This window comes from Cuculus canorus, chromosome 12 (genome assembly GCF_017976375.1).
Source record: "Cuculus canorus isolate bCucCan1 chromosome 12, bCucCan1.pri, whole genome shotgun sequence".
Lineage (NCBI taxonomy): Eukaryota > Metazoa > Chordata > Aves > Cuculiformes > Cuculidae > Cuculus > Cuculus canorus.
Genome location: NC_071412.1, coordinates 1,255,892 through 1,276,368, shown reverse-complemented (window position 1 = coordinate 1,276,368; position 20,477 = coordinate 1,255,892). Strand labels below are relative to the sequence as shown.

Sequence of the window (20,477 nt, the reverse complement as noted above, 5' to 3'; positions counted from 1 at the left end):
ATCTGTGCAAACCAGAAATCTCCTTGCTCTCGCTTTGAAAATTCTGTCAGTAGAGATGATCCTGGACAGCACAGGCACTGTGTTTAAGGAAATAACCATGAGAAGCTTATAGAATCCAGCAGTTACCAGCTAAAATGATTGCCAGCTAGGCAGAAGGATGAATGGCCTCCTAAGGGGTATATTGAGCAGGGTCCTTACCGAGTGCAAGTCTGCTCCTCTCTGTGTCCTGATTCACCAAAGCAGCAGATCATAGAAAGCAGAAAAGGCAAAAATGTTCAGTACCAGAAATACATTCTGTGAAACACTGCCCATGGACTGCTGTTGTCCCTATTCTTGTTTTGGTCAGGAATTTTTCTTTTCTCTGTAGCTGGGTGTCAACATCCGTTAGTGTTTACACACAACATATTTGATGGGGCTCAGTTTCCTATTTCCACCATCCAGTCTGGCCAAATTGATACCGGAAGCAGTAACCCAACTGCTTTTAACATTTAAATTCTCCCTTTAAAATAGGAAATGATAAGTTGTAACAATAGACAGTGTTGTGTATTATAAGACACGATACTCTGTGTTGTATGTGGAGTTTATATTGCCCTCTTAAAGCAAATAGTGCCATTGTACTCCAGTTCTCATAGAGGCATTTCATACCCTTCATAAAGAGGGTAAAGCCAACCTGGGCAGATATCTCTGGGCATAATGAGGTCTTAATAAATAGTTGTTACAGCAGAAATTACTGTGGCCATTTCTCTTTGTTTTTATGATTCTTTTACAGAGATATCATGCATGAGGAGTTTCTAAGTTCACATTAGAAAGTGTTGGAGGTACTGCAAAACAGGCAGTCATGTTACTGCCATTGAAACAGAGCAGAATGGTTCCTTAATACCACACAAAGTGAATTCAGCAGTACATTCCTATTATCTGAACAGCTTTAAACTACAGCTTTTGGTTTACATGTAGGCAGATAAACTCACCTAATACAGTATTGTGAAAAAAAAAACCAAACAAAAGACTGTGAAGACACTGAATGGTCCTACATTATAATTCTTAAGGGATTTCCATCTCTACCATATAGAAGATTAGAGTTCAATCTCAGCAGGGCAGAGCAGTTGTAGATGTTGCATTATTGTGCTTCCTGTGTTTTCCCATGGCAAAGGATTCTCCATGTGGTTCATTTTCTCTGTGAAAGAATAGGAACAGATCTTGAGGTGTTCAAGGCCAGGCTGGATAAGGCCTTGGGCAGCCTGATCTAGTGGGATGTCCCTGCCCACGCAGGACGGTTGGAACTGAATCATCTTTAAGGTTCCTTCCAACCCAAACTAATCTATGATTCTATGATCTATTTCAATAGGCTGTGACTATCATATGTGACTAACATATGGTTACTAGTAGGCACTTCAGAATATCAGTTTCTATGTAGAATTTATTAGCAAATTCTATGGCTCTTTGGCCATGAAGCCAAATTTTGGCCATGAAGCCATTTTTCCATCTTTAAAACGGAAAAATGCTAAATTATTTTGCATCAGTTCTTCACAAAATTCTAAATTCATGGTAACATAAAACATATAGGCTGCACACTTGGTGGATTTGAGCTCTTTTATCTAGAAATATTCCCCCTTTTGACTTTCCTCAACGTCTAGATAGTTTCCCACCATTTTTCCAACCTAACATTTAATACAAACACATGACTGTGATCACCTCAACTACAAAAGAATGGGTAACACATTGTCCAAAGCAGACTTTTTTTTAAAACCATGTAACTACCATACGGCAGCGGAACTAAGAATTCTTTAACTACCCTATGTCAGCATAAAAGCCTTCAAGTAGACTTTTCCTTTCCAGATTTAATGTTAATTAGACATTTCTAAGATTATTATGACTTGTCCTGGCCATCGTAATCACCCTGTATCATACACAGGTGGGGAACAAGATCAGGTGTTGAAAGAAAGGGAAATTATTCATTCCAGCTAGAGAAAAGAACAAAAGACAACAATTTATCAAAATTCATGAGAAGGTCTGCTAAATAAGGTGCCATCTATCTATTCGTTCTGTGCTAAAGAATTTGAAACACAAAATTAATTCAAGACTGTGCTACAAGGTCAGAGTTTTGGAAATGATACAAAGAAGGTCCTATTCAGCTTGTTATCTGTGTTTACCAGTATCAAAGGTGCCTGGGTTTCATAAGATAATGATTCACTGACCTGAAGTACAAACACAGCAACTGTACATAGAAATCCTTTCTCCATCACTAGCCTTTGACATACAAAGGTCACACTCTTTTAGTTATTTTATTAAAGACAAAGACCAATTTTTTTTTCTGATAACCATTCAGGATGAAATGAGACTTTACCTGGAAGGTAAGTAATGGATCTGCTATGCCCTTGCAAAACTTGGGGTTTACTGTATTTTTACTGTGGAATACTTTTTCATCTCTCCATTTATTTAGCAAGTTGTATCTTAAGTATCAACTACAGATTTGTAAAAAATGAAGTTTTCCAAAAGCATTCAACACCTCTGTTTTCTCTTTGATAAAAGACATTGAGGGGAGTAGCACGTGACATAATAATAAATATATTTAAAAAGTAAAATTGTCACAAAGAATTCCAATGTTGCTGAAATCTTTTCCATGTGTGGGTTTAGGTGTAGCTACTCTTAAATACAAATGAAGGAAATTCCACAGGAAGCAGAACTCTGTTTCAGCACAGCTACTTTATCAGTTTCCTTACCGTGGACCTTTCTGGAGAGTGTAATAACCCACTGAAAATGTGTGATGAAGAACTACGCGCTGCTGCCCACAGATCCCCTCTAGGCACAGCTCACCAACAGCTGGCATGAAGCTGGACAGCCCTAACATGATTTTATTTTACGTTTATGAAAACTGTGTTCTTAAGGAACCCCAGGCTGACGATGGGGAGGTAAACATGACTTCAAGCCAGAGTAGTCTAGATCTACCCCAAGATATATATCAAGTCAGTAAAAGTCCTTAATCCTAATATATGCTTGCTAAACTGAATGAATATTCTTTTGCCCCAATCCTCCCTTACAAACTAAAAGCCAAGACCCTTGAGGAGGGAGAATATGTGCAGAATGATGGACCCTCTCATCACAACTGATAGGGTAGAAAAGTTGTCTATAGATTCTACACTGCAGAACAGCATTCTGATAAATAGCACAGTCTGCAAGCATCAAGAGGGAAGCTGAATCTTGGTAGCTTTGCCCCTACATCCTCTAATTTCGTTGAACATGTTTCAGTTTAATTGCATGCAGCACTTAATTGCAAAATAAAGTCTAGGAAAGCATATATTAGTCTTGTGCTCAATAGAGCTCACGCTTTTACAAATCCTTCACCTCTTCTCATGTATCTGAGTCATCCATATGAGTTATTTTGTAATTTATTTTTCAGGTGGTCACGTAAACCCAGCAGTTTCATTAGCCATGTGCGTGACTGGAAGATTAAAATGGACCAAATTACCAATTTACATATTAGCACAGTTCCTGGGAGCATTCGTTGGAGCAGCGGCTGTCTTTGGGATTTATTACGGTGAGTACACCTTAGACATGCTCACAGGACACACTAGAGGTCAGGCAGTCTCTAAGGCCCCAATTTTTCAGTGAATGCCAAGCAGGCAGAGAACTGTTCACACAGGACTAATGGCAGGACTGAAGCCAAAGCTGCTAAGAAAGGAAGAAGCATGAAGATTTTGTAGGGGAAAAAAAGGCTCAGCCATTCCAGGTATCCTACAACTTCTCTGAAACACTAATACTCCAGGAAATGTTCAAAAATCTAGAAAAATTATTCATGGGAAATCAGATACTCTGAGATCATGTATTTCTCAGTAAGGATTTTAAATTGCTTAATAGCCAGGGTATAGGGCTATTCATCTTCCTAGCAAATTAGAAACATTAAAGACCTGATCCAAGTGCCTGTAGGCAAATATCACCGACGTCGTTCATTGAGGTTACAGGATATGAGATCAAGTCCCCCCTGACTAAACTTCAGACCACCTTAGAGAGGTAGATCTCTAAAGCAATGAACTCCAGGTAGAGTGATAAAGGGATCACATGTTAGAAGGGAAAAAGGAAGACAAAATTACCCCTCTCCCTGAGGCACATCTTTTTTACACAGTGTGCCATAAAGGGAAAAAGCAGAGTCCCTCACTTGATAAATCCACTCAGTTGGATCGGTTGCTTCAATAACCTACATCTACTCTGCTTTTACTAACCCACCCCATCTCCTCCAAAGCTTATCTCCTACAGGCATTATGTCTGCAGACAATGCTGTGTCTGGGTGCAACAGGGTAAAAATAGATATGGCTTAGTACTGGTAGCAATCACAAACAGAAAAGTCTCTAGGAACTGTGGTAACTGTTTTGGTCTTGGTGGGGTCTTTTTGTTTGTTCATTTAGGTTTTGAGGTGCCGTGGGGGGGAATTGTTTTTTTGTTTTAAGGTTAGTGTTAGAATTTCAAAACTGTGGGATTCCACAACATGATTTCCCACTGAGTCAAAGTCCTCCTCAAGCCAGAAAACCAGAATTAGGATTGTGGCCAGGATGCAGCAATTCATCAACACGCACATGGGGTTGGGATTGGATTCACTGTGCTCTACCAAAGGTAGCAGTAGGACAGGGAGCCAAAACAGGGAACTTGCGGTTACACACTTCTTCCTGTTATTCAGGAGTGCAGGACTTTCTCATATCCTTATCTCTGCTCCAATACTTTGCCCTCCTCTTGTTCTTATTAATTCCCAAAATTCTTTTGTACTTTTTCCTTCCTGGAACTTGCAGGAGTGCTATGTACTCATTGAGGTCCACTGAAAACCCACTGGTAGAAAAGCAGACAGAGGAACTCAACACCTCCATCTTCCCCATACACAGATTTGAGTTAGGTGTTCTCATTTTCAACCATGTCCCTGAAAGAGGAATATTTGTCCTCGGCTGCTGAACACCAGGCTTTTCTAAAGGCGTGCAAAGTAATTCACAGCTGAGAAATTTTCTTCCCCTTATCCTTTTTTTCCTAATAGTTAAGTGCAACAAAATAATCTGACACTGCAAATGAGCGAGCTTGACCAAAGTAAACAACTAAATATTCTCTGCACTCATGTGGCAGCCTTAAGCAAAGCTAGAAAAATACAGGGGCAAGGAGAAATAGATTTGCCTGCTAGCTTCAGGAGAAGCCAGCTGTCCTCGCCGTAACTTCCACAGGACACAGAACTGTTTCTTTAGTCACAAGTATCACTTCATCACTGGATCCACTAGTGAAATAAAGGCACAGCATTTGTTATTCATGTCTGTCTGTACAGATTTTGCAGTGCTTCATCTTAGCATCTTCCTATTTCTAATAATCCAGGGCTTGCCAAGGCAGCAAATTATTCCAACAGCCGACTGTTGGTTGACAGCCGACTGAACATGAGCCGGCAGTGTGCCCAGGTGGCCAAGAAGGCCAACGGCATCTTGGCTTGGATCAGAAATGGGGTCACTAGCAGGTCCAGGGAGGTTATTCTCCCTCTGTACTCAGCACTGGAGAGATCGCACCTTGAATACTGTGTTCAGTTCTGGACCCCTCACCACAAGAAGGATGTTGAGGCTCTGGAGCGTGTCCAGAGAAGAGCAACAAAGCTGGTGAGGGGGCTGGAGAACAAGTCTGACGAGGAGCGGCTGAGAGAGCTGGGGTTGTTTAGCCTGGAGAAGAGGAGGCTGAGAGGAGACCTTATTACTCTCTACAACTACCTGAAAGGAGGTTGTGGAGAGGAGGGAGCTGGGCTCTTCTCCCAAGTGACAGAGGACAGGACAAGGGGGAATGGCCTGAAGCTCCACCAGGGGAGGTTCAGGCTGGATATCAGAAAAAAATTCTTCACAGTAAGTGTCATTGGGCACTGGAACAGCTGCCCAGGGAGGAGGTCGAGTCGCCTTCCCTGGAGGTGTTTAAGGAACGGGTGGATGAAGTGCTGAGGGACATGGTTTAGGGAGTGTTAGGAATGGTTGGACTCGATGATCCAATGGGTCCTTTCCAACCTTGTGATTCTGTGAACAGAGAAGTCATATTATACTATTTAAAATATGCTTAAAATATACTGACATGAACATACATGTATTTACAATAGACATACATCTATACAACATACATAAAAATACACTGAGTTGAATATAGTAAGAACTGAAGTTTTGGTGCTTGCCTCTCCCCTCACATCTTGGATGAGTAGCAGAGCAGTTGGGTGTAAAGCCCATGCAGAGTGCAAGATTCAAACTCTTTCAGAACAGGAGGTCTCTTGAGTGAGTTCATTCCCAGAAGTCATTGCACAATGGTCAAAAGAGAACAGCAGTAATTCCTGGTGGCTGGGAATCCACAACAGCACAATCAGGACTCGATGCATTTTCCAGGGTGTCATGCCAAATCTAGCACCTCTTATAGGATAATGCAACTGTGTTCAGAATCAAAAAGTGCTCTCTGGCACTGAGTTTGGAGCAATGACCGCTGGTCAGGGTTAAATCCAGCACCATTTTGAAAGCTGTGATACGTAAACCAAGGTGCAAGAGGAGAGATGAGACAGGAGGGAGTGATTAGTACATCACCTCAAATTCCTTAACTATCTTCCCAGAAAAAGCAACCGGTTTCAGTTGAGAATGTGAATGCACAGACCTACCACATATATTCTAGTCCTAGAAAACCCAGTGTTTATAGAGCGATGCAACCAACTAACAGCTGTTTTCTCTAGATGCTTTCATGGAATTCAGCAATGGAAGGCTTGAAGTCACGGGACCTAATGCAACAGCACATATATTTGCAACATATCCAGCTCCTTATCTGTCCCTCATAAATGGATTTGCAGACCAGGTAAGTGCACGTGCTGCCTTCATTTTACAAGTCAAACATACTGAAATCTATAAAACTATTCAGTAAAAACAACACACTGATCTCTAACGGGTATGACAAATCTCACTGTTTTGGTTATACACCACTGCGTACAACGTCAATGAGAATGCAAAGCTGTTTGCATGGGTTACAGTTTAGTTGTATTTTGCACGCAAGATAACTTCAGGTTGTTCTTTTCACATACATCATATTAAATGTTGCATTCTACATGTCATTACTGCAATATATGTAAGAGGTTTTCCCCAGCATGAATCAATGTTTCTTCATGAACTTCAGCAAAGCTATGTCCATTTACATGAAAATCCAACCCATTTTGTGGACCTATTATTCCTTAAGTAAGGCTTAAGCAGCCCATTTAACACACCTTGAATGACTGAGTTCTCTGCTACCATAAGCCTCTTTTCCAACCTTCTCTTGGCAAATAAATTTGTACTATCTGTTACTTTTCAAATAACTGAATTGCAAAAAAATCTCCACTTTATTTCCAATCTGTATCCCTTAATCCCACTTATCCAATAGTGAAAAGTGAAGTTTCATATCTTCTATCCACTTCTAATTAATTTACCTATCTTCCTCAGGCATACATGAAATAAAAACTGCATAAGTTATCTATGGAAACTAGGGATTGCTGGAGCACAGGAATCCTTATGTAAAGGACTTGCAGATTGTGAAATCTGGCTTTAAAAAAAATCCAAACATGGGTTTGAAATTTGGTTAAACAGACAATTCTGATCTTTAGATCAGTCAACAGACTGCCATAAGAAAGTTTTGCCCATGGATGTTTCAAAACAAAACTAAAAACAAATGAAATTAAAATGCTTTTTAACCCCTCTGAACTTAAACTTCTTATAATCGGTATAGAAATTGAGTGTTTTGACATTGCTGAGACTTTTGTCTGTTTTCCCACCAAGTTAATTATTAGCAAAATCAACATTTACAAAGCATTTCATTTCAGCAGAGCAGCACTTCCATCAAAGTAATGCCAAGAAAATCTCCTTCGTCAACACAATTACCATATGCAATACAGAGTTCATATTACAGTTACACATGCAACCTTAATTTAGGTATTTCCTAATTTTTCAGCCATTTTAGTTTTGACTTTGTAGGCCTCACTTCTTTTCTCTACAGTATGCAACGTCTGGGTAAAGAGGCGCGTATTTAATCTAATTAATCAGCATAAGCTACAGTCACATAAAACACCTTTATATCAATGCAACTACTAAAAATCAAGAAAATGGAACTGGGAAATTGGTAGGAACAAAGCATAAGACCTCACACAGGAGATGCCTTTGAAATCCTCTATTCTTTCCACACCATGCTGTTGCCCCTGAAGAGGCTACAAGAAAGTTGGGGAGGGGCTGTTTACAAAGGCATGGAGTGATAGGACAAGGGGCAAAGGGTATAAACTGGAGAGGGGCAGATTTAGACTGGACATCAGGAGGAATTTCTCCACCATGAGGGTGGTGAGGCCCTGGCCCAGGCTGCCCAGGGAAGCTGTGGCTGCCCCTTCCCTGGAGGTGTTCAAGGCCAGGTTGGATGGGCCTTGGGCAGCCTGAGCCAGTGGGAGGTGTCCCTGCCCATGGCAGGGGGGTTGGAATTAGATGATCTTTAAGGTCCCTTCCAACCCAAACTATTCTATGATTCTATGATTCTACGATTCTATGATGCTATATCTTTTTTGCAAATGTTAGCAGCACATTTCTTGTCTTTTTCTTTCAGCCCAGATCAAAACTTCTCATTACTGTGAAGTAAAGAGGCACTGGGTTCCAGATTTAGCTACTCTGTATAGTGGGATTAATCTGAATACCAGTCACCACAACCCAAGGAGTTGCCATAGCCCTTCTTTTCATTATGGGAAGGAATCGACACATATTTATTCAGTCTTGTTTTCTTTGCATTGCCAGGTGATGTCAACAGCTGTTCTTCTTCTGGTTATATTTGCTATTTTTGACACAAGAAATAACAGAGTGCCAAAGGGACTGGAGCCAATCGCTGTAGGTCTTCTTATAATTGTTCTTACTTGCTCCTTGGGAATGAACAGTGGCTGTGCCATGAACCCGGCCAGGGATCTGGGCCCAAGGCTCTTCACAGCCATTGCAGGATGGGGGATGGAAGTATTCACGTAAGTATGCCTGGATATGAAACAAAATGCTCTTGGCTAGAATTGCTTCCTAGCAAAGTAAGATCCTAATTCAACATGGTACCAAGTCATGATTTCTATAAATATAGGTAATTCTTTGCATACCAGAAGAAGCCATTCATGCACTTTAAGCTAGATGTGCTCTAGGAGCCGGGCTTTAAAAAGGATTTCCTGCTCCTAGGGCAAATCAAACACGCATTATCTCTAATATCAATCATTGTCTCAAGCAGACCCTTCCCAAAATATTAGAGATTATTAGAGGTCACTGAAAATATGAGAGTGCTTTCTTCTCTTGTCCTGCAGCTTTCAGAAAAAAAAAAATGAAATAGTGAGAGAGTTAGGTGGGAATATTTATTGAGTGCTGTAAAAACCACAGACATATCAGATTGATTTAGCTTATTATTACTACTGAGTTATTGCAGAAATATACAACAATCTAAAAGCCTGACTTCCTGCCTGGAAGCGAAGGAGTGAATGAAAGCAAACTGCCTTCATTTTCCCACATTTCAGAGCACTCTCTCAAATCCCTGTGCATGCGTGTGTGCACGCACACACACGCTCTTGGCTGGCCAAATGCACAGCTAATTAGTTGCACATATCCACAGCTTACACATATCCAGTGTTAGAGGCACTCTGGGATATCCGAGTAAGAGTTATCTGTCATCAGGAAGTAGATATTTTGGTTTATTTTTGTATAGTTTGTTTTTCCAGTTATTTACTAGTAGGAATCCCCAGAAATACTGCAGACCACTCGAGAGCTCTGCTTAATAGAGATTTCATTTTAGCTACTTCACCAAGTACAAATAATCTGTATTTATTTAGTAAGACTTCCATCTATGCATATCATGTGTCTCAGCAGAGGAGAGCAGTAGCAGAGCTTTTCTCGGACAAAAGAAGCTGGGCACTGCATAGGAGAAATGGGCACACAGCAAGGCCATCAGCCAGATGCACAGCTCAGATGTAACAGCTCTCCAGCCCGGTTACCTCTAAGCTCTTCCTCCCCAACTACCTCTGTACCATCAGACTGCAGTTTTTTCCAAAACAGCAGCACACAGGTGACATCTCACACTTAGGATTCTCCTCTTGTGACTATTTAGTTATAAATAGTAGTTGACTATGATGTTAATCATAGTGTTGTGCTATAATCTGTAATATATTATAAGGCTGCCTAGTACATTGCTGAAAAACTTTGGAAGCCTGATTGCACTGTAGCACAGTCACAGAATACTCGTGAACTCCCCTTCTCTCCAAAAGTAAGATCTTACCCATTTACACTAAAGAAATTATAAGTAAATTGCATCTGTAGCAATACAAGCTCTTCCCTAATTTAGTCTTAGGATTTACATACAGAAAGAGAAAGGCTGTAAAGACCATATTAAGAAACCTAAAAATGGGAACATTAAAAATGAGATACGAGATCTCTAATCATTGCCAGAATAAACTTAGAGCAGTCTCAGGGATGTATAAATTGAGGAAGAAGTCTTCCTCTCTGCTTTCGGTTATAAAGCTACAGCTGTAACCAAATTCAGGGGAATGATAGAACAGAAATACTTTCTCATCTATTCACAGCACAGATCCGGGGGGGGCTTAGGAAGAACTTGAGCTTTGTTAGGTAGCTGGAAGCTTTAGATCAGTCGCAGACTGAGGGACAAATCTGAATGACCTGGAATCCTGAACTGTCTGGTGTTCTGCTGGCATTCCATGTGCACATAAGGCTCCAGTGATGCAGCAACAGTTGGGAGCTAACCCTTGGATGTCTGAACTTTACTGGAATTCACAGCCTTGAGACAGGTGCTTAAGGTCTCCAGTAAGAGGCACGCCCAGGAACTGAGACCTAAGCCTGAAACCTCTCTGGTGACATAAGGGACTGCTGCACAAACCGAGCAACAGGAAATTCTGGAGAGACATTGAATATTAATTGGGGTGAAGATGGAAGCATTTCACAAGGTGTCCGAGTCACTCTTTGTCCGCGACAGTGAGCGTTTGGGTGCTGCCTATAGAGCAGCCAGAGATTGCCAGGAAAGCCTGACTTTGGAACAGATTAGATACAGAAGGATGAGGCTCTCTACAACCCAACCCAAAGCAAATGCTCTAAACATTAAGACAATCAGTTCACAGGGGGAAAATCCTCTCTACTCTTCTTTGTGCTTGAAGGTCCAGAGAATCCTGGTTTCATCACATTCTCAGGCAGGGAAGAGCTCTTTTGCTGGACCACGGAGTTGTCCAGAGAATAGGGAGACAGTTGAGCAGTAGTTTCCTAAATATTGCTGTTATTACATTTTGCACAAAGGTTCCCTGAGAACCAAGCCAGGGGACACAGGCTATGGCATGATTTCCCTAGCCAGTGCAGCTGGATCTGTCTTGGTTAAAGGCTCCGATGAGAAGCTGTTGTGACCCCCTGCAGATGGAAAGGGATTGTCTGGCCAGCACCCGATAGCAAGCACCATTCTGCACGCAGTGGATGTAGTCCCCACTGTGGTCTGCTCCTGCAAATGGCTCCTCAACCTGTTGGGAGTCAGTGTCACAGATGGCAACCGTCCATGTCATTAAAGACAACTGCTGACTTTAGAAACGTAAATGTTTCTAGCAACTTGTCCTAAAACCATGGAGATAACCATGAGTCTTCCTTAAGTACGTGCTTAATATTCTATCAAGCTTAAGAAAAGTTTGGGGTTGTGCAGTTTTGACTGTAGAGAGAAAACAGCCACAGCTTTGAGCACAAATCCTGGACTGTGGATTTTGACAAGCATAATGGACCATGAAATGGCAATGAGAAAGCGAGAAACAGCTCTACAGAACAGCATTGCGCATCAGCATTTGAATCAAGCCACAGACTGTGACACCCCCCGTTTACTACGCGTTCCCGTGCACCTTCGCCGAGGCTGGGCAGGGCTGGCAGTGGCGGCAGCGGTGACACCGTGCTCCAGAGCGGGGCTGAGAATGGCTGAGCAGGGGCTGAGAGAGGCTGAGTGGGAGCTGAGAGAGGCTGAGCGATAATGCTGACATCCCAAGAAAAGGCAGCTGTGGTGTGAGCGAGGCATGAGCCGCCACTCTGGCCTGGACAGGGAGGGTAATGCCACAGTGGCCTCTGAAGTGTTTTGTGTTCTTCCTGGAGCATAGAACAGTGGCCAGGCACCTCCTGCAGTGCTGAATGACTGAATTAGCCTGGATTTTCTTATGGCAAACAGCGTTATTACCCTCCCGCAGCACGTGGCTAGGTGAGAAATGTCTTTGCAAGTGTAAAATAGGCCAAAGTTCTCAGTGCGTGGAGCTAATAACACTGTGTGTCCCTGGACATGGTTGCAGTTAACCAGTGTACTGCTCATAAGGTCAGGCACTGCCTCTTTTCTTCACAGCCGGCTCCCTCTCGCTCTGCCCAGCAGCAAAACAACCTGATGATGACAAAGGCATAGCTGGAGGTTTTCCTGCTAACTTGGCAGCAAAGCTGGAAGCAAGGGTAAAGCTAGGGTATAAGGGAACTAAGGTTACTTGGGTGAAGCTGTCTGTGCTTGTCACGAAGAGCTCTTGCTCCCGTGTCAATGAAGGAGGATCAAGTGTCATGGAAACTCAGCTGTGTCCTGATCTCATTTCAGCTTTGGCATCACCCTTGAGAAGAGTTCACACTCGTCTTATTAGCGGAGGGTGTCTCAAGCGCAGGTGCTGCGCAAATACATGGTTTGGAGAAGGTCATGAAGGAGCCAGCAAGGCACATGTCAGCTCATGGAACAAACAGAGAAACCTGCCAAGAAACACCTTTGTTATATGCCCATGTACACAGGCACACGCAGAGGAGTACATGCAACAACTTGATAGAGATTGTGTTGTGAGGATTAATTCAATAAAGCCTCAGTCCATTCTTGTTCCAGAAATTCAGGGGCTCAACAGGCATTCATGACTCAACAACAAACAATTTATAAACTCAGTAGGAACAATATCAGGAGTTATTTTATATCCTCAGGGCAAAACATGAATAATTCCAAAGGCAAAACATACACATCCAAGGCATTTATGAACAAGGAATAAAAATATCATCCATACAACACTGTGAGATTGGCCCTGTTCTGTTCTCGTGTTGCAGCTTAACCACAAGTTCACTTCTTCATAAATCTATAAAACTGAATATTGAATAATTATCCTTATAGTTTAAATATTCCCCTGGCAGCTTCCTGTGAAGCTCCTCTCACGATGGATTTGTCCCTTTGTATACATTTATATATTTATAAATAAGTATTACTTCTCCACTTTCAATATACATGAAATTGAGGTGCCTGGGTTTTCGTTGAAGACTCACATATTCAATTAATACAGCACATTATTGATTCAGAACACCTTCGTGTACTGGTATGGCTGAGGAAGTTTGTGATCTGAAACCAGTATTCGGTAATTTACTGTCTGAATGTGTACCTCCAGGAAAGGGAGGGCAATTCTACAGGCCCAAGTCTCCTGCATGAAGAGTTTGTTATTTATTTTTCTATACAGCTTAAGGGCGGATTGTTTCTTTAAAAATGTCCATAAATCTGCACATTTAAAATTAAATCCCAGTAACTGCGCAAAGTGAATGTAAACATTTCACTGGAGTCAATATTAAGACTTTCTAAATGAACACAGTAATTCTGAAAAGGATCAAGTTTTAGGTGTATTCAAACTTCTAAACACTTATTTACCTCTAATTGAAATACCCCGCATTTTAAACTCAGAAATAAGACACTACATCACAAAATCTGAATCTTGACCACTCTAGCATAATCCACTTTATTACATGTGTTTCGTTACATTGCTTAAGGCAAATAAAGTCAAGTACGATCTACTATGCTTGTCAAGAGTAACACTGAACATACTATTGCAAATCTCCATGCAGATGAGATAACGCGTTTCTGCAATGTACATTTGCATTAATCACTCCTGAAAATCTATTTATAAGCATCTGGCAACAGCGTCACTCAAGATTGCTCTGCAATAAATATGTCCCTGCTCATTTCATCGTATGTCATTGAAACCCATTTTCTGCCAGAGAGATATCATCCTGTCCACAAGTCAGACATGCAGTAAAGAGGCTTTATTTTCTAAGGTGTAAGTGCAGCACAGATCAACATGCCTGGTAGTTATTACTTAGCATTTCGGTCACAACACGGGCAGGACAGACTGGGATCATCCATTTACAGAAAGGTGAGAAAGAATAGAAGGGTCTACAGCATAGCGAGCGTCATAACTACAGTGTTTGTTCACTGCCAGCTATGTAGTAGAGTGTTCACTAGAGTAACAAATAACGATAGTTCTCATTCTTTGTTTTTTGTCTTACAGGGCTGGAAATAATTGGTGGTGGGTCCCTATAGTTGCACCTATGCTGGGAGGTGTACTTGGAGCGATGATCTATGTGGTTTTTATTGAGATTCATCACTCAGATACTCAGCCAGGAGAAGAAAATGATGTGTATGATAAATATGAACTGACCAATACGGAGTAAGAGGTGAAGAATTTTGTCTCTTATTTTGTTGTGCATTTTTTATGCAAATGATTGTTTGGACCATTTTATAAAACCTGTATGCCTCAATTAGATTTTCTCCTTTGAAATGTGAATTTCTATATAGAAGACAAGTTCAAACTGACCTCTTTTTGTGAAAGATCAATCTGATCAGATTCAAAATTGGGAACTTGAGGGTGGGAAGGGTAAATTGTTATTTTCATACAACTTTCATATCAAATTATCTCCTAGATGAAACTGCAGTGAGATGATGCCCTGACCTGTTAATTCAATACTTATGATCTTAATCATGGTGCCTAATTAATAGATGCCTGAATATAGACGAGATATAGTTACAAAAGTACATGTATAGGCAGTTAATTGGTTCAGTGCTGAATTAATGTGCAAGAGCATCACTCACTTCTTATAGCCGTTATTTAGGAATGGCTTGACTGAAGATTAAAAACAACGCCTGAATTGCCTAAATGTCAATTGAAGTTCTAAATAACTTACTAAATTTTTATGGAGCCACTAATTGAGCAGTAAGGAATCAATTCGTCAGTGATGCGGTCTAGTAATTCAGAATATGATCACAAAAAGTAAGAACTGTGTGTTAGAAGATCAACACCGAAAGGACAAAGCTGTACTTCTGCACGGGTTCTTCACAGCAATTATGTTCAGCTGTTTTTAAACTATTTACTGGACCTTTATGCTGCCCAGTATGAAAAGCTTAACCCAGAATATTAATCTGAACTTCTTCTGCTGTGCTTTCTAGATAAAATTCATTCCCGTGGAGAAGGACCAGCAACAGAGGCTTATGCTGTGCAGAGACCAGCTGAAGGCCTATGTCTGCATAAGCTTTCAGGAGGCCTTCTGCTGCTGATCTGCATGGGGGATCTCATCTGCTTTGTGGGAGTAATTTTTATTTTGGTAGAAGTATTCAAAAAAGAAGGAATTGGTCTCAGACCTGGTCCTAGATCTGAGCTCCCCAAGGAGGGTCAGCTCCGTGTCAGGGAGTTTTCTCTCAATAAATAGAAGCGGTGGTACCTACACTACCTCCTAAAATCCAGCCTTGAAAAATGAAATTATTTCCGCTTAATCATTGTGAATTGAATGTATCCAACAAAGTTCATTTCTAATATGTATAAATATATATCGGTGGTGGTGGTGGTCATGAATAAATTGATACCCTGTTCAGTGATGGTCCTGAGCTATTTTCATGGCAGAACGCCAGAGTACCTGTTGGATGCACTCATTATAGTGTCCTCCTCCCTTTGGATTCCTACAGTTCTCCCTGGAATTCCACACTACTTTCTGATATCACTCTTGAAGGGAGGAACCCTTCCTGTTGCCAGCATTGCCTGTGCACGTTGGTGAGGGATCCACAGAAGTGGTCTGGAAAATATTGCAGTCAGAATCTGCCTCAGCATTTGGGCAGGTCAAGCCTGTGTCACTGCATGTCTGTGCCACGGTCCCTGGTATGCCACTGCGAATTCATGGCAGAAAAGGGATAGAATTAGCAGGCCAAGCGAAGCTTTGTCTACTGCAGCTGTAAGTCAGATGATGCTGTATACTTATGAGAGTATATTTCCAATTTTAATTACATTTTTGAAGAAAACTTACAGACTGTAATGAACTCAGGTTGCTCAGTGACCATATCAACCCTGTGCAAAATGCTATTTCGTAGAATCATAGAATAGTTAGGGTTGGAAGGGACCTTAAAGATCATCTAGTTTCAATCCCCTGCCATGGGCAGGGATATCCCACTGGCTCAGGCTGCCCAAGGCCCATCCAACCTGGCCTTGAACATCTCCAGGGATGGGGCAGCCACAGCTTCCCTGGGCAGCCTGGGCCAGGGCCTCACCACTGTCATGGTGAAGAAATTCTTCCTAATGTCCAGACTAAATCTGTCCCTCTCCGGTTTATACCCATTTCGCCTCATCCTATCACCACAAGCCTTTAAGAATAGCCCCTCTCCAGTCTTCCTGTAGCCCCTTCAGGTACTGGAAGGTCGCTATAAGACCTCCTCGGAGCCTTCTCTTCTCCAGGCTGAACAAGCCCAACTCTCTCCGCCTGTCCTTGTATGGCGGGTGCTCCAGCCATCTGATCATCTTTGTAGCCCTCCTCTGGACCCATTCCAACAGCACCATATCCTTCTTTCTATTTGATTCAACATTTTTCTGCTGTGGGTTAAAAATTGACATAGCTATAGCCACCCGCGTTTGACTGTGTTGATCTATTACCTGGAGAGCTGCAGTAACCAGGAGGAAGGGTTTATAGAATCAGCTGAGACAGATACAGGAGAAGTAAGAGTACGGTATGAAACTTATTCCTAATGGTAGCCCGTATACTGGCAGCACAGACAAGCTAGTTCACATGTCCTCTACATTGATAAATGGCACTACGTAAAAAAAGATGGTGTGTAAAAGCAATTGCAGACTGAGCCACTCCTCCGTGCAACGATTGCTCTCTTGCCCTTGGTGACACCTGGCAGGAGCACTCGTAGGTGGCTGCCAACCATCTGTGTCTTGAGAGGGACAACATAGTTAGGAACTTGCTCTTCCACTGATGCCAACATCTAATATGAACTATCTGTGCAGAAAATAAAATTAGACAGCTAATTGATCAGAAGTGACCGGTTTTGTCCAAAATAGTAGTGGCAGGTTATTGCTTATTGTGCTAGAATTTTACATAGTCAATATGCTTTATGTGCCTCCAAATATTTCTTCCTTCAATGCACCATGGAAAACAGGGGGAAAAGCAGAATAGAAGTAGGAAGGAAAGTGGGACAGTTTAGTTACACAACCTACTGAGTGACCAGCCCGCACTTGCCGTGTGTCTGTGCAGCAGCCAAGGTACATGAAGTTGTACTTTTTCTCAAAATCCTTCTGATCGCAACAGGGTCTGCCCGTAAATCAACATGAAATAACTTGCCTGAAGTTATCAACATGCAAATTGTAAGCAGTGACACTGTAATGTGATAGCATAGCATTATCTAAAATATGGTCTAAACAGTTGCTGTCAATTCTGTGTTTGCTTGAATAATTTATTTTTAAACTTCAATTAACCATTAAATATGTTTGTAATTTCTTTGGAGAAACATGGTATTAATATCACAACTCACACTGACTTCACAAAACAGAATTTCATTCAGGAACAAAGTGTTGCAGACCTGTCTCAGATTTGACACTATTTACGTGTTTAAGTGTAAGAATGAATTCCTGCTTTGGGGACACAACTCAGTTGCGTCTTAACTACAGAATCATGTCCAGTACCTCCGTAATATAATGGGACCAATAATAATCATCTCATGCCGTAAGCTTACACAGACATGATCTGTATTGTGCAAAAGAAAAATAAGTATTTTTACTTGGCATAAACTATGCAGTTTTCTTATATCAACTGATATTCAGTGGCCACACTCGCATTAATTTAATATAATACAGTTGGTAACCAGAAAACTTTTTCCAGCCGTAAGACATTCTGATTATGAATAACCAGTAATCAGGCTTGATCACTTTCATGTCAAGAAAAAAATCATTTTCAGAGCATTGCTCAACTTTCAGTCCAGTTTTGTTCTTTTTCTTTCTTAAGGCAGTTTGTTTGCTCTTTAGAGCTAAACTTAGTACTGAATTAATTTGAAGAGTGATCCTGCAAATAGTACTGGGTTAAAGGTTGGCTACTGCACTTTATTTCATAGAAGTCGGTGGAATTATTCACAGTGGAAGGCAAGACAAGCAGTGATAAGAGCTCAGAGAATCAGCCCCAGACTATAGTGGAAACTAGACTTTCTTGTAGTTTTGACTGCAGATCTGGATGAATGTGTTTTGGTTTGAAATAAATACAGTCAAGCCCTAATAAATGCATGCCAGTGCTATTTTTATTTTTATAAAAAGCAAAACAAAACTCCCCTCTGGCACCTAAGGACATATTAAGAAATAAATAAGTTGCCTATTATGACCTACAATGTTTTACAACGTTGTGCTGGAAGAACACATTGACTAACAAGCTGTATTCCCGGGGCGCAGACCCTGTGGCAGATTTCATGGGTTGGAAGCGGTGCCAAAGCACAGAAATGCTCCCACATGAGTTACGGCCACTGCCAGCCCTGGAGGCACCGAGCAACAACGAGAGAGCCAAGCACTTCGCCTCTGGGCCTTCTCACTTCGCTTCTGGACCGTCTCCTATTCCTATCCACAACTTGCCTAGGGATGCTCTGTGCCACGGATTTCCCACCGCTCTAACGATAGCCAGAACCCAAGTGGAATATCTTGCTTAAGTCCCTTTCCAGAGATTGCTTTTAAGATGTGTAGTATCACATCAGATTTGGGCTGCGGTGCTTGCAAAACGCTCAGAGCTGATTCATCTGTCTTCTGCTCTACAGTTTTGTAACAGGCACGTGCTTTGCTCATTTCTTTTCAAAAGCACGTGAAAACCTGTTTTGTAGGGGAAGGGGAACAGGGTAAGATTAGGACCTTCCAATTTACTCAGGAAGCCAGAAAAGAAAAAAAAACACCCAGACAAATTGAAGTGGCAGCAGGCATTTTATCCTCCATCTCTCCTAATGACCCTCACCTCCCCATCAGTCTTTCTGATTTTCTGTTCTCCTCTCTTCCTCCTGCCAACACTGTGTGCTGTGCTCTCTCTAGACAGAGCAATACATCTCCAGAGATGTAAATACAGCATGCTTTTCTCAGTTACTTATGAATCTTAGAACGTTCTCATGAGACCAAATACAACTTTCACCTAACGCTTGTTTTTTGGCAGTTGCTTGCATATTTTCCCCACTGTTCCCACCAAACAACTTTGTGCTGGAAAATACAACAATTAACTGTTACTTCCAGTAACAGCTGTTCTTTTTCTCTTTGGTACAATTGCTGTTGCATAACAGATTAATTCTTTCAAAGATGTAAAATTTTTAAAGCCTTCCTTTTTCAAACGACCATTAAAAATAGTGCAAGATGATCCAGAAAAAAAATATTCTGTGCACATCGGTTTGTAGTTTGGATTGTTATCTTCTATTTTGCACTTACAACTTGGTAAAAAAACCCAAAACACTTAAATTCATAGAATGGTTTGAGTTGGAAGAGACCTTAAAGATCATCCAATTCCAGGCCTCCAGCCACGGGAGGGGACTCCTCCTACTGGATCAGGCTGCTATACTTATTGTACTGTGAGTATTAGTGTCTTTCTGCTTATTTGCACTCTCTAATGGCATAGTTTCAGAGGTAAATAATTTTAGCCACTGATGTTTCTATGTATATTAGAATCAAATAGTAAAGAAATCTGTACAGTGTGAAACTAGATATGACACACATAATTTCTCTCTCTTTGCTGACCATAAATTCTTTCAGAAGATATTACTAAGATAGGGATTATGACTATTGCAACACCTTAAATCAGTGACGATCAGGCTTTCTGGCCAGATAGCTCAGCTCCTTTTCCATGATGGGAGGACAGACTAATACTGTCCCTCAAATTATTAGAAACCAAGCTTCCCTTCCACACTCCAAACATTGCTCCAGCCCTCCAGAAATTGAGAGTAAGGATCTTGCTACAGGTTATACTGACAAATAAAGTGATAACAAAGAAGAGAGAAAACTTCAAAAGCTGGTAAAACAAAGCAAAGACCTTTGGGCCAGAGGTCAACCAAAATGCAGATTGATAAATGCAAATTCAATTATTCTCAATATCACCAAGAGCACACCTTCAGACACATTAATACTATCATTTCCTCAGCATCAGGCACACAGTAGGTATAATAGTTGAAGAATACTTTCCACACCCTCAGAAATCACAGTACTTTGTTTCACTGCACAACTCTTCCCGAGAAACTTTGCCTGCCTTCCAGTTATTAACATGGTTGTGAATGAGAAAACAACAAAGCAAACAATATGTTAAGACTTGAAAAGTTCACATCTGAATAGAAGGAAAAGAACAGTCTCAACCAGAATTGAACAGATGCAACACTTTTGTAGCATGACCAAGGCACCCAATAACAAACGTGAAGTC

The 20,477-nt window shown here is 41.3% G+C and overlaps 1 protein-coding gene across 2 annotated transcripts in view; it reads left to right on the top strand.

Moving 5' to 3' along the window:
• Positions 1–19,030, top strand: part of AQP9 (aquaporin 9) — a 32,016-nt gene extending 12,986 nt beyond the window's left edge. Inside the window, exons 3-7 of one of the 2 annotated variants that reach the window (XM_054077162.1) lie at positions 3,398–3,535; positions 6,707–6,825; positions 8,769–8,986; positions 14,306–14,471; positions 15,241–19,030. In XM_054077162.1, the coding sequence (XP_053933137.1) occupies positions 3,398–3,535; positions 6,707–6,825; positions 8,769–8,986; positions 14,306–14,468 (638 nt within the window). In that variant the 3' untranslated portion in view covers positions 14,469–14,471; positions 15,241–19,030. The remainder of the gene's footprint in view (positions 1–3,397; positions 3,536–6,706; positions 6,826–8,768; positions 8,987–14,305; positions 14,472–15,240) is intronic. The other variant, XM_054077161.1, reaches the window with a different exon arrangement.
• The last annotated feature ends 1,447 nt before the right edge of the window (positions 19,031–20,477 follow it).